This window comes from Gymnoscopelus braueri (assembly GCF_963280865.1).
Source record: "Gymnoscopelus braueri genome assembly, chromosome: 9".
Taxonomy (NCBI): domain Eukaryota; kingdom Metazoa; phylum Chordata; class Actinopteri; order Myctophiformes; family Myctophidae; genus Gymnoscopelus; species Gymnoscopelus braueri.
Genome location: NC_137610.1, coordinates 4,645,150 through 4,659,874, shown reverse-complemented (window position 1 = coordinate 4,659,874; position 14,725 = coordinate 4,645,150). Strand labels below are relative to the sequence as shown.

The 14,725-nt window shown below is 41.9% G+C and overlaps 1 protein-coding gene across 1 annotated transcript in view; it reads right to left on the bottom strand.

Moving 5' to 3' along the window:
• Positions 1-14,725, bottom strand: part of grm8b (glutamate receptor, metabotropic 8b) — a gene marked incomplete at both ends in the record, with an annotated part of 405,215 nt that overhangs the window by 61,665 nt on the left and 328,825 nt on the right. The window contains one exon of the mRNA XM_080438351.1: positions 2,180-2,319. Coding sequence (XP_080294477.1) covers positions 2,180-2,319 — 140 coding nt within the window. The remainder of the gene's footprint in view (positions 1-2,179; positions 2,320-14,725) is intronic.

The window sequence follows — 14,725 nt, the reverse complement described above, 5'->3', positions numbered from 1 at the left end:
CAAGGCTGGGGCAAGTGCTACGGGCTGAGGTGGAGTCTGAAGAGGTGGGTCTTCAGATTACGCCGGAAGATTGGGAGTGAGTCTGCAGTTCTAACCGCAATGGGGAGTTCATGTTACCAACTAGAATCTGTATGTATGAGGGAATACCAGGGGTGAGTGAGAAAAAGTCAGCCAGGAGAATGAGACCATCAGGACACTGCCAACGGCATCAAGAGCTGCCAGCCAGACAAACTGGTGCTGTGGGAACTCATATTAACATAAGTCGCTGTTGGACAGAAACCAACTATCTCTGTTTTTCAACTTTTTATTTTCTTACTTTTATTATCAGTGCTATTGAACACCCTTTACGTCTGTGTGTGGGTTTTACAAATATTGAATGAATGAAAAGTATTAAAAAGCACTTCTGACTAAACCTCCTTACTCCCGACATTGGATCCTCAAACTCCATTGGATAACTCCAACTCAGGTTTTGTTTTATCCGTCTGACTTTGTCATTCTAACCAATGATGGAATAAACTAGTATCTCGTCATTAATGGTCAAAAACCTCCTAACTCCACTTGAGCTGTATTTGGGTAAAGTGATAATATAATAACACATTCAAGTATCTGACAATGTAAATTATAAAGTCACCGTACCAACTTTGATGAGGCAGTTCAAAACGCTCAAAATAAATTTAATTTTCATTCATAATGTTCCAATGTTCCAACAACAGAAACACAATTAAATCGTTAATCGCAATTAATTGAGTGACAAATAATCGTCAAGTAAAACTTCATAATGGTGACACCCCTACTACCCCTGAGAGCCAAAATGACAGCCCTGACCCCCCCATGGCAGGTTCATCAACTGTTAATCCATTAAGCACGTACCCACTTAAAGTGCCTTGCTCATGGGGGCATCTTGACGGCAGGTTGATACTTTGCTATTTCCCCCCATCAACCACCCAGGTGTATACCAACCATCTGGCATGTTGTTCATCAATAATCATCATCACTGTGATCATTATCTAACATAATCATCATCAACAAACAGCACCTGTCAGGTCATTAAAGATGATTGTTACTCATCACTGCCACCCTTGCACTGTTTACTTTTGATGACTGATCATCACCCCCATCATCGCTGATAGTTGATTGGTTAAATGACAGCATGTGACACTTTTTTTTTCTTCTGTTTACGGACAGGAGCCAGGTCAGCCCTAAAATACTTTGCAATCTTCAGAGAGCGTTTATTTTGTGCGATTCATTTGCATTAATTTAAACTGCCGTTTGTGTTATGAGATAAACATAAAAATGAGGCTACAGGCATACTGAGCATTATAACGCGGTGATTAAATTACGTAATTATTTTTCATCAATCATCAACCTGTATGAACGGTGCCATCAATGTAGAGATAATAATTTTTATATTATACTTACTGATGATAGGTTCGTGGTTTACCTATGATCCTAGATTACTATCTCTATGCATTTGATGTATTACCTTGTGTTTACCTTGCTTACCGTAAATTGCTCTGGATTAAGAGTGTCGGCTAAATGCCTACATTTTTAAATTGTATCACCATAATAAAATGCGAAATATTCTCTTTTTTTTTTCTTCTTTTTTTTACTTTAACTTTTTTTTAACTGGGGACCCCTCAATAAATCATATTTGAACTGGACCCCCCCCCCAAAAAAAAATCTTATTTGAACTGGGGACCCCCCAATAAAACATATTTGAACTGGAGACCCCCCAATAAATCATATTAGAACTGGAGACCCCCCCGATAAATCATATTTGAACTGGGGACCCCCCAATAAATCATACTTGAACTGAGGACCCCCTACCCTGACAAGCACTTGGAATTGTAGGAGTTGATGCATTACATTTCGTTTGACTCGGTTCCATTCTGAAAATAGCAGATCATTGTGAGCATGTAGATCTGCTATTTTCACAATTTCTGTCTCTAATATTTGAGGATTTGGCCAATGCTAAATTTTTCATTTTAAAGGTAAAGGTCTTAAAACTCCTTACATTAACAGATACCCTGTATACACTTATACTGTATGTTGGTGTGTTTACTGCTGAGTGAGAAAACAATGTTGCACATTAAGCTAATCATCTAACCCCCCCCCCCCCATCATTTGGGGGTACCGACCCACAGGTGGAGAATCAATGCTCCAGGAGGGTGTGTCTTACATTGAGATGGAGCTGATTGGACCAGGTTCCGATGACCTTGTAATCCGTGTGGGACCTGTTGTTGATCTGGTACTGGAAGATGTCGTAGCGTCCCGGGGCGTCGCCGTTCTCGTTGAACACCACCGGAGTGCCGCCACTTCCTGGAAGACATGGACACAATGATCAGGAAATAGCTTTTGATTGAGTTTCTGACAATTCACTTTTGTTGCAACATACAATTTGTGTAGAACCACCCAGTTTTTTGACAGCTACCTTAAGGTATCTATCTATCTATCTATCTATCTATCTATCTCTATCTTAACACATCGGGTGCCAAATACGGTCTGAACCGTGTTTGGTGTCTTTTCATTTTTTTCATTTTTTTCATTTTTTTCCACACGGGAGGGGCTGGAGCAGCTCTGGGATCACCCGTGGTGATTCTGAAAAGGATAGGCCAGATGGATCATCGTGTCTGTCAAAAAACATGGCACCCATCCGCTTCCGTTCTATCTCCTTCTCTAAAACCCCTATAACTCCGAAACTTTTTACGCTGGGGAAAACGACTCATTTTGTATGCACGATCGCTCCGCCATTGTTACTCGCGTAAGAGATGTTATCATTCCAGGTGTTAGCCAGGACCATCGGGCAAAATGGAGGCATGCTTTTTTTTCACATGGAATGCACGTTGTGGAGTCTACAGCTTAAACAATTCTTCGCAGCTCAACGGTGAGATTTCTGGCACCGAACGTAATCTGTTATTATAAAATGCTGGCACCCAATGTGTTAACATAACACAAATACAAAGAAAATGGCAGGTACCACAATATGTACAGACATTACTTTAGATTTGATATTCCCTTTTGATATTCCCCTCTCATTTTAGTCACTCATTTTTATCCCTGCTTTTGGTCAGACTGAATCAAATACATGCATTTCCTTTTGGGAAATGTAGACTCTCAGATACAGTTATTTTACAAAGTATTATACACTGTAGGGTTTTTTCTTTTTTACAAATCAAACCCTGATTACAATGACAGTTACATTCATTGATTTACTTTCTTCTCTCGCTCTGAGATACATGGGCTTTCTCTGTCAACATGCCACAAGTCTCCCTGCATGTGCGCTCCACTCGCAATAACGTCTTTTAGTTTGCCCGTTGGCTTGTCACTGGAACAGATAACATATAACAACGCCTGAACGCCATAATGACAAAACCCTCACTGTTTTTTTACCTCCCAAATCACCTGACTGCCTAGCGGTGTTCACATTCTGCCCGCATCGTACAGTCGTAGCCGGGAGAGAGAGAGAGCATTATTAAAAATACTCATCTCTGGGGAGGACGTTATAATATTAGATATTGCTATTATTAAATCCAGTCGCGTGCAGGGAGTTGTAGGAACAAGAGAGTTGAGGAAAAGAGAGTGCATGTGTAGTAGTAGATATATCAGTTAAAGAGCGGAGAAAAAAGGGAAGAAAGCGTTGCCTACAACAGTGGTTCTCAGTAGATCTAGTTGTATAACTAAATCCTGTTATTTTATACAAATAGGTATCTGCAGTTTATCTGTATATCACACCTGCTGTTTATCTCTCTCACTATTTCCTCACACACACACACACACACACACACGTGCACACACACACACACACACACACACACACACACACACACACACACACACACACACACACACACACACACACACACGTATTTAATGATTTAAAAGTGTGCTTTGTCGAGTTTTGACCCATTATGATACTTTATGTTGTACAGATTGCAGGTGAACTGCACGTGTTGGCGCCCCAGGCTTCTTTCTGTAATATCAGCCTCATGGGTTTTTCAAGGCTTATGCTTTATAAAAAATCTCTTGGGTGTATACCCTGCACTGTATGTCTATAAACTATAGCTTTTCAGTAAATGGGAAAAAAAAACATGTTCCAATGGATCCAATGTTTCATTGGTTCAATATTTATGAAACCCACAGACAGACTTCACTGTCAAAATGTTTAGAACATAGCTACAATAACCGGTCTATAAGCTCACAAGGCGCCGTGGCGCGCAAAGCCTTGTTAGCTTGTAAGATCAGCTATTTTCACCAGTTTTGTGTGACACACTTGTAGGACAAAGTAGGGCATTATTCTATGAAAAAGAAAAACATAACAAGTTGAAATATGGAGACAGAATGTTACGTTTCTGCCCCGAACAGCAACGCAATAAAACTCAAAGAGTTGTTGCTTTAACGATCCCTGTTTCTGTTTACAGTCCATTCCTCTGCTTCCCAGCAGGTGCCATGATGAAAAAGCAGCATCTTTAACCCATTAAGACCTGAGGCCGATTCTAAAAAATGTCTTCTAAATCCTAACAGTTTTCTGAAAAACGTACGTTGCTATAATATCAGTGGTTCTCAAACTTTTTCATGTCAAGGACCCCCAGAATGTTATGTATTTGGCCGCCGACCCCCATCTCAAAATATGTTGTTCCAGGGACCCCCAGAAGTAAAGATTTGAGTTCAAAAATAGCAGATGTGTATAGAAGCTCGCCGTGAGCTGCTATTTTTGAATAGCCAACATAAAAATGGATGGAGTGGTTAAAATGATTGTGATGCTATGTTAACTACTTTGGCTGGGGATCCCCTGGTAACCCCCCCAAGGACCCCCGGGGGTCCCTGAACCCCACTTTGAGAAACACTGCCCTACTTCATCATCACACAAGAGAGTCGCACAACACTAGTGAAAATAGCCGATTTTAAAATGTGTTTAAAATAATTGTATGTTTTTGACATACAAGTTTTCAGTGGTGTAAAAAGTACTCAAATGTTTTATTTAAGTAAAAGTATCAAACACTGCATTGTATCTGTTCAAGTAAAACTCTGTGTAATCAAAATGTACTTGAGTAAAAGTAAAAAGGTATTGGCATCAAAATATACTTAAGTACCGAAAGTAAAAGTACTCATTATGCAGAATTTCCCGTTTCACAAATTATCATATCTTTAAAATGTATACAAATCTTTTGAAAATAGCTGATCTATAAGCTCACAACACGTCGCATCGCAACATGTTGTGAGCTTGTAGATCGGCTATTTTTAAAAGATTTTAAACTTGAAATCCTCCAGTAAAGTAAAACATACCTCAAAATTGTACTTAAGTCCAGTACTTGAGTAAATGTACTTGAGTAAATGTACTTAGTTACTTTACACCACTGCAATGTTTCCGACAATTAACGACAATTTCTAAGTGGATTTGAAATGGACCGTGATTCTTCTTCTGGCATGATTATTTGCTATGAGCAATGTCTATGTTTCTATGCTGTTAGGTTTTTCATAGCAGCACTGGCAGAGAAAAAATGTAAATGACATCTGTTCTTCATTTGGTCTCGGCTTGTGGGTTTCAGTGCTGGCGGCTGTTGTTTATTTGTACGCCAAATTGCATTATTTGTAAAGTCGGTGCTACTGTATGTACTTGTTTTGCGAATAGTGGAAATGTTTGATTTAATGTTACATAATATTAAGAGATTGTTATATTGTTCCTGTCTGTGGTCGTGGTTGGTTCACCCCACCGCTACAGTATATACATTATGATTAATGGAACAGCCTGGAGGCAGGGGTGTAAAGTAACTAAGTACATTTACTCAAGTGCTGCACTTAAGTACAATTTTGAGGTATGTTTTACTTTACTTGAGTATTTCCAATTGTCAGTACTTTTACTTCTACTCCACTAGGCTAGATCTTAGAGGCAAATATTGTACTTTTTAGTTACTTTGTAGATTCTGATTATTATTACAAAACATACATTGACCTCTTCAGCCCTATATACAGTACTGTACATTTCAGCCATTTCAAAATAGCAGATCTACAAGATTGTAGATATGCTATTTTTATACATGTTATAAATAATTCCAGACTTTTACTTGTAACAGAGTATTTCTACATTGCAATATTGATACCAAAGTAAAGAATGTGAGTACTTCTTCCACCACGGCCAGGAGGTGAACTTTAATCCATGAGTATTACTTGTGTAGAAATATAGCAGTACCCTGTTGTTTTGGTATCTAAAAACAAACTTTATTACTGTATTTCACAATGATGCTTCTGTACTGTACATGTGTTAAAGATATCAGATAGCTAAGGTTACAGTTACAGACAGTAACAGATACTGTGTTGTTGTGTTGGATAGATATCACATTGAGAACGCACAGGCAGAGACAGAGGATGAACACAGAATGTCTGGCTCTGATATCATTTTGAGTGAGGTCAAGAAAGACAATAAATTCATCTAAAATGGCTCCCGGTTGTTTTTAGGATTGATTTGAAAATAGTTTTACTTGTTTATAAAGCTGTCAATTGTCTGGCACCTATCCTACCTCTATGACTGCCTACCTAGATATGTTCCAAACCGCCCCCTCAGGTCTATCAAGTGCTGACCTGCTCCAAGTGCCTACAATGACATAAAAAACACGGTGAAGCAGCTTTCTGCTTCTATAGGGCCGACGGCGTGGAATAAACTCCCATTACACCTAAGACAGGCAGCTTCTGTGGATAGCTTTAAAGCACAGCTCAAGACCTATTTATTGTCTTTGCCAGGCCGTAAGGCATGGCGAGAGAGTATGTTTTGCACCCCATCCGTCCGTCCGTCCGTCTGTCCGTCCATCTGTGGACAGCTAATCTCTGGCACTGTTGGCTTGATCGCAGTGAAACTATGCACACACACTCCCTGGATGCAAATTAAGAACCTCTGCCCCAAATTTTTCACATGGGCCTGTTTTAGCGCTACCAGGAGGCCGCTTTTTGCAAAACAATTGTGTTGACAGTAGCCTACTCCTACAGATTTTGTCCAAACGTCACGCAAATCGGTACACAGTATCTTTATAGTCATTAAATGAAACGATTTTTTAGATCACGTGATTTCCGGGTGTATTCTTCTTCGGGAGTCCTAGGATCACTGACAGGTTGCGGAAGAGCGCCCTCTATCGTAATCACTGACATCACCAAATGACGTCTATAGACGTCAATGTGTTAAGTATCTAAAACAAAGCTGCCTGCTGGGCTACTACAGCGGTAGTATAATGCAAATCACCCAGGCATTCACAGTTACACTGACAAGTATTCAGACCACTACACCCCTGCTAGTGTCTGTATTCTGGGCATGTCAAAATAGTCAAACATTTTGGCAAAAGTAGCAGATCTACAAGCTCACGATGCACTGCAACACAACACGTTGTGAGCTTGTAGATTGACTACTCTTGGCACAGAAATCTGGTGTAGAGGGAAGTACAGACCCATGGAGGATACCAGCCAACAAAGCAGGGTGTAAGTGATTAATGGTAGACCCCCCCTCTGAAAGTTGTCCAAAAACTACAACGGTGCCAGTTCTCTGGCAACACAAATGACTTGAAATGTTTCGATCGGTGATGAAATGGCGTGCAAACTCCACACAGTACAATAGAACTGTGCCAGGATGACTTAACCCATTACGACCTGAGGCCGATTCAACAAATGCCTTCTAAATGGTTTTCTGAAAAACTTATGTTGCTATAATGTCAGTGCTGCTCAAACTTTGTACCCCAAAATTTGTATGTGTATTGTACAGTAGGTGGCAAGTGACTTTGACCAGTTTCACTTTCAAAACCTTTGCCTCATGCATGTCACACAAACATAATGCGCTGTAAAAAATTATTCAAAGATTTGCACACATTTTCAAGATTTTTAAAAAAATAGCCAAAGTATAACATGACACAGATGCTTTCCCGGTATTGATGGGTTAACGGAGAGAGAGAGCTGTGCGTGTTCAAAAGAAGTTTGCACCGAGTGATGCAAGTGTTTGTGGAGGTGAACGGGCTTCTCCAGGTACTGTCTCATCTGATGTGACAGGAGCTGCTAGATGAACACAACCTCCACAACCAGCAGCTAATGGCTAAAAGATGACTTTCTAAATGGCAGTAGGGGAGACCATACAGGAACCTTCAGTGGTGGAAAAAGTACTCACATTTCTTACGTAAGTAAAAGTATCAATAATGCAATGTCGAAATATTCTGCTAGAAGTAAAAGTCTGGAATTAAACATTTACTTGAGTAGAAGTGCAAAAGTATTTGTAAAATGTTTTGTTATAATAATCAAAATCTACAAAGTAACTAGTAACTAAAGTTAGTAAGAGTAAAAGTACAATATTTGCCTCTGAGATGTAGTGGAGTGGAAATAAAAGTACTGAAAATTTGAAATACTCCAGTAAAGTAGAAATACCTCAACATTTAACTTAAGTAGGCCTACAGTACTTGAGTAAATGTACCCAGTTACCACTGGGAACCTTTAGGTGAGCGATTACTATCATGAAAACTTGTGTTGGAGAGCTGGGACCAACTTCCATCAAAGGAAGCTGTGTGCATGTGCGTGTGCGTGTGCGTGTGCGTGTGCGTGTGCGTGTTTGTATTTTTGTTTGTGTTTGTGTTTGTGTGCGTGTGCACATCCGTGTGCGTGCGCACACGCTTATATTACTATACTTGAGGGTCGAATGGTCCCACCAATTTGATAAATAGACAATTTTGGGGATAGAGTTATGCCTGATGTGTAATTTGTATAAAGTATAGGTGGTTGTCACCCACAACTAAGTTCCTTCAGCTTCTGACAAAGGAAGCTCTGTGTGTGTGTGTGTGCGTGCGTGCGTGCGTGCGTGCGTGCGTGCGTGCGTGCGTGCGTGCGTGCGTGCGTGCGTGCGTGCGTGCGTGCGTGCGTGCGTGCGTGTGTGTGTGCGTGCGTGCGTGCGTGCGAACATCAATAACAGGAATTTCATGTTTTTCACCTTGAATGTTCACACACGGACACTGTCAAATACACATGTTACCTTCCATTATCCCCCATGTCCATCCACCTATACCAGAGAATAAGCTATGGAATACATTAACAAATGATATGTGAAGCTGCACCCAGGGTTGCCAGATCTGCTTATTATAATTTCCCCGCAAGATTTTATTTGAAAATAGCCGATCTACAAGCTCAGTGAGCTTGTAGATCTGCTATTTTCAAATAGCTGATGTACATGTTAAAGTACTCATGTGGCCCATAGTCGCTTCTTTTGGGCTGGTTTTCTTAGACCTGGTTGCTTGTTTCTCTCACATAATCTGGCAACACTGGCTGCACCACTCGTCCCCTGTGTGGTAGATCAACATGGTGAATGCCAGCGGATGACAATCCCCTGGTTCTGAGTGCTCATCAAAACAACCTTCAGCTTTCCCTTTTATTGCGAGCTAAAATGTCATCATAGCGCGTTTTGTCGGAGGTGTGGGTGGATGCGAGCGGAGGAGTGAGAAGAGAAGTCACTTAACGATCCTTTTCTCAAGGTCTGTGTGTGGTGAAGCTGTCAGAAACCTGACCCGAACAAACACGCACCACAGCCTAATCAACACTCACTCCGTATCTCACACAACGAATAAACCAAGAGACGACCGACGACCTAAATAACTACAAAACAACCTGGACGGGACGAGCCCCCAATTTGTCACAACCTGGTCCGTGAGGCCATGACAAAGTGGGAGACATGCTGTTTTCAAAGGTTGAACAAAGTAATATATTAAAGTAAAAAAATTTTTTTTTTAAAGCATTTTTATATAGTCTGCCATGACCAATATGGCCCGTTAAGTGCCATATTGGTCATGGCAGACTAAAAATGTAATCTTGATCATCAGCTCAAAATTTGTGTTAGATCCTGTGTCTAGCTGAGACATGACCTTTGACACGATGTAAATGTCTCAATAGAAGAGCAGGGAGACACAATAAAACCACCCCGAAAGTGACATAGTGCCGCTTTAACTAAGGGTGTCCTTAAACAAACTGAGATGAATTAAAAGCATAAGGAAACGTAGAAAAGCATACAGCGTATGGAGATCAGTGGAATCAGTAGAATGGTAGCGTGTCTGTGAGTGGGAGATAGAGTCGTGAGAGTTGTGAGGTGCAAATAAACAAAAAGTAATACAAAGAGGAAACAAACTGTAACTAAAGCTGCAACAACATAATCAAAGGAGCGCCCTCAGGGAGGGAGAGACTGTTATAGGAGCAGCCAGAACTTTATAAATTGGGAGCACCGGGGCCCCCGTGTTCCCAGACAGCACAACTGTTACTGTCTGTAATGGATAAGCAGCAGGATATCTTGTGCTGTGACATATCACATCATATCAGTTCTTCTGTAGTACGACTGCATTGTGGACCGAAAATAGTCGATCTATAAGCTCACAACGCGCCACGTTGTGAGCTTATAGAACGGCTATTTTCGGTGTGAGACACCGTCGTATGCTGAAGCATATTAAATCAGTCCTTAGAGCGAGAGAGAGAGAGAGAGCGCCCCCCACACAGTCTATGATAAAATGGTCATAAGGCTTTACCGACGACCGGAATTGGCCCCAGGGGAGCATAATGGAATTCAGCCGGCGGCACCACCCACCTGAACAATTGATTCACCCACAAAACTGTCACCGCAGCAGGGCACCCGTTTCCTCACCAGCAGCTCCCCCCGCCCCCCCAATTGCCCATGCCGGTACTTTTCACTTTCAGAGACAAACGGACAAACAAGATCAAACAAGATCAAATATCCCAGCAAGGGGATCGTATTTTTACGATAATTTTACTCTCTGTAAAGGCTACAGACTGGCAGTCGAATGAAGTCAGGGGATCAGTCGTTGCCGAATGCACCTGAGAGGTGCTAAAATAGCCAATGGCTCGATATCTTAACAAGCCCGCTGCTATGAAACAGTGGACGCTTTTTAAAAAATCACACCCAGTGTTTATTTATAGGTTATTAATGTCATCATGTGTCTCGCTAGCCAATCACAGTGCTGAATAGAGTCAGCCAATAGAGTCAGCCAATCACAGTACAGCTAGGGGTGTACTAATGAGCCAATCACAGTACAGCAAATGTGTACTAATGAAGTGTCCCAACCCCACTTATAGGGGCGGCTACACCGCCCAAAAAACGCCGGTGGCGTCTTAACAGTCTATCATTGTGCATGACGTGCTAGCCCCCCCCCTTCTCGTGGGAGTGATCAGAAATGCCGTTCCCCATCAGAGTGAGTGAAGAACATCGTGGGTGGATGTGCCAAGTTTACACCTAGAGTAAGCATTATGCTACCGCACGCGTTTTGACCACAACAAAGTCCTTACAGTAAATGACTGTCCAATGCCATCGAACCTCGAGTCTGACAGCGTTGCGTCAGCGACTTGCAGGAGACAGACAGACTCTGACTTGGCTCTGGCAAAAGCTGGAGGCGACTTAACCTCATCACCAGCATGTCACTGTGGAATGCTGGAAGCACCCCTGGGTGCTTGACTGCACCGTCTAACCACAAGAGACGTTGGCACCAACACCCGGTCAAACTTTGCTGCCAGCCCAGATCATTAACAAGGATTACAGCCACCCCCTCAACTTGGCAGTTCAGACTCTGGTGTGAATGGCAACACAAAAGAGAGAGAGCAAATCCAAGTTTTTCAAAATGTATCATGTATCAGTCAAAACATCAGTAATCAGACATCACACCCAAATATCTGGCATCGGTCGGGCTCCGATTCCAAAACAAATGAAAGTGTTGACCGTCTGTCACGCAAAGGTTTTTATTGGCAAGGCAAGGCAATGTTATTTGTATTGCACATTTCAACAACAACGCAATTCAATGTGCTTGTACACAGAACATCATAAGCAAGGGAAACACAATCATAATCATACAGTGCAGAAGAGAAAGAAATAGACACATAACTTAATCAAAGGCAGCAGCAAACAGAAAGGTCTTTAGTTGTGTTTTAAAAGAAATAAGAGTGGTAGCAGACCTGCGGTTTTCGCTGAGTTTTTGTCATTGGCACCTTCACCTTGCTGCTGCACAAACCCCTCAATGATGAAAAGGCTTAAAATCATCATAAAATGTCAGTTTCCAGCACATCATAACCAGGCTGCCCACAGCGAGGGAAGCTAGAGCAGGACATGAATCCAGAGAGCCCCTTCATATGTAGATGTAGACCCCGAGGACAGGATCCACATTCAAACCTTCTTAATGATCCAGTTCAGGACAATAATTGCAAGTGTGTGTAGGATCAGATTTAGTATACACCAGCCTCTAAGCCAAGTTGCTCTCAAACTTTTTCGTGTTCCCAAAAGTTTGTTTTCAAGTGAAAGTAGGTCCTTTTTTCATAGGTCCTTTTTTTCCATTTCCGGAAAAGAACAAGATTTCTACCCGACAGCAACGATATGACGCTGACACCGGCAATACTTTTATACTGGCGTACATCAGGATTTCCCCAGTTATCAGTTATCACGGAGCCCTGCAAATCCAAAACTACCTTCAGGTGCCAAAGACATAATCTCTGCTTCACGATCATTGATAACTTGATGCTCGTTCAAATATAGGGCAGAAACCTCTTATCTCCATATTCTAACTTTTTGTGTTTTTTTGTTGTTGTAAATTAATTAATTTAAAGGGATAGTTCACCCCAAAATGACTTTTTTTCTATCGATTAGTCACCCCATGGAGACTTGAATTCATCGATATATTTTTTGTTTTTTGTAATTTGATGACCGGCAGCGGTTCCGGTAGGAGACAGGAGTCTCCTTTATGTCTCCTAACGGAACCGCTGCCTACCGGTCCGCTGGTCATCAAATTATTGGCTTAGGAATGTGAAAAACACAAAACATATCCATGAATTCAAGTCTCCATGGGGTGACTAATCGATAGAAAAAAAGTAATGTTTTGGGTGAACTATCCCTTTAACGCTCTACTTTGATCATACTACAGCGTCACACAAAAGCATCAAAAGTAGCAGATCTACAAGCGTTCGCTTCGCGCCGCGTTTCGAACTTGTAGATCTGCTACTTTTGCCATTTTTTTTTAATCCTAAAAAGTCACAGTTTTGGACATAATGAGGTTTCCGCCCTACAGAGACGATATTATGTAATACACTTTTTGATGGAATTCTTCTTCTGTTCCAAAAAACGATCGAATCACAAAGACGTTTTTTATAAACAGATCAACTCCCGCAGCAGAACATCAAGGATTCAAACAAAGAGACAACGAGTCCTCCTGAGCTAAATTCAATCTTAGTTTGTTTATCTCCCCCGTTCTCAGGACAGAAGAGGCTGGCGGAGCGCCTCAGGGATCAACTCAAAGATGACATATTTTCACTCTGACATAACTCAAGCTGTCAGCTGCATTCAGGCACAGCGTAGTGGATGGATGGCCTGGGCCTTTACCAGTTAACCACTTGAAGCCTAAAACATTGCTGTTTTTTTAGGCTAACATTTCGGGAAAACAGCCAACCCACAAGCTTCACAACATATTTAGTGTAGAGCGGAAAAAAAAGGAAACAAATAATGAGGGGGCATTTATTTTTAACAATTTTTATCCCACGATTTTGTAACCCTTTTTTTCACCCAGTGCCAATTTCCTAAGCTTGTAATCCTGGGTGCTACTCTCCCTCTGCCAGCCTGGGGAGAGCCCCGAACTGAGCTCATGCTTCCTTCAATGCATGAGGAGTGAGCAAGCCGCTTCTTATCACCTGACAGAGGGGAGTTTCCCTGGTAGGACGTAGCGTGTGGAAGGAACACGTTATTCCAACCAGTTCCTTTCCCCTCCATCAGGCGACCCCGGCTGACCAGGGGGAGGCAGTATAGAGACCAGGATTACAGCATGTTTTTTGTGAGGGTACCTACCCTAGGCGACACGGGGAGAACATGCAAACTCCACATAAGTACAGGTTTTAAGTGGTTAAAATGCACTGAAGCAACAAAGTGCGCTCCGAATCTGGGCCAAGCCCTCACATCAGCCACCTGTTCAAATATAGTATAAGTAGGTCAGAGAGCCTCATAGTCAATATCCGGGAAGGCGGGGATAAATCCCTGTTACTACTCTAGACCCCTGGGATATGGATTGCTGAGGTGGAGCGCCACACATACCATCAGCTCCCAGTACTTACCGCACGACTTGCCACAACCAAGCGCTACTCATACGCTGAGTCGGCGGCATAGACAGTACGCCCATAGACTCTACAGACCGTAAATGAGGCCTATTTTTCAACAATTTCAAATCCACCATCTTTCTATATCCTATGCACTCGGAAATGAATGCTATTGGTTGGGACCGGAGTAAGGATGGGGAATGAATGCTATTGGTTGTGTAGCTTGTCAATCAAATCATCACAAGGTAGCCACGCCCCTCCTACAGCATACCCTACTTTATCATCAATTTGAAAATAAATGGGACCATCATTTACCAAAACGCATATCATGGTGATTGAAAGAAGACTTTAAACTAGCGACTGGAAGCATATAGTATTTATGACAATGTTTATTAAGGTAATAAAGCAAGTGTAAAGTTCTGCAAAAACCCATCAGCTTGAATTAAGCTTAATTACTTCTGACACCAGCAGGGGTGAAACAGCGAGACTACAGGCCATTCATATGAACTGTCTCTTCCTATATAGCCTCAATTTAAAACTCGGAAGCTGGCCCCTTGGTTGGCGGTGCCGGGGATCGATCCCATGACCTTGTGGTCCAAAGGCAAGAGATCTGCCGACTGAGCTACCCGGACACAAATCCTCAGGGCCA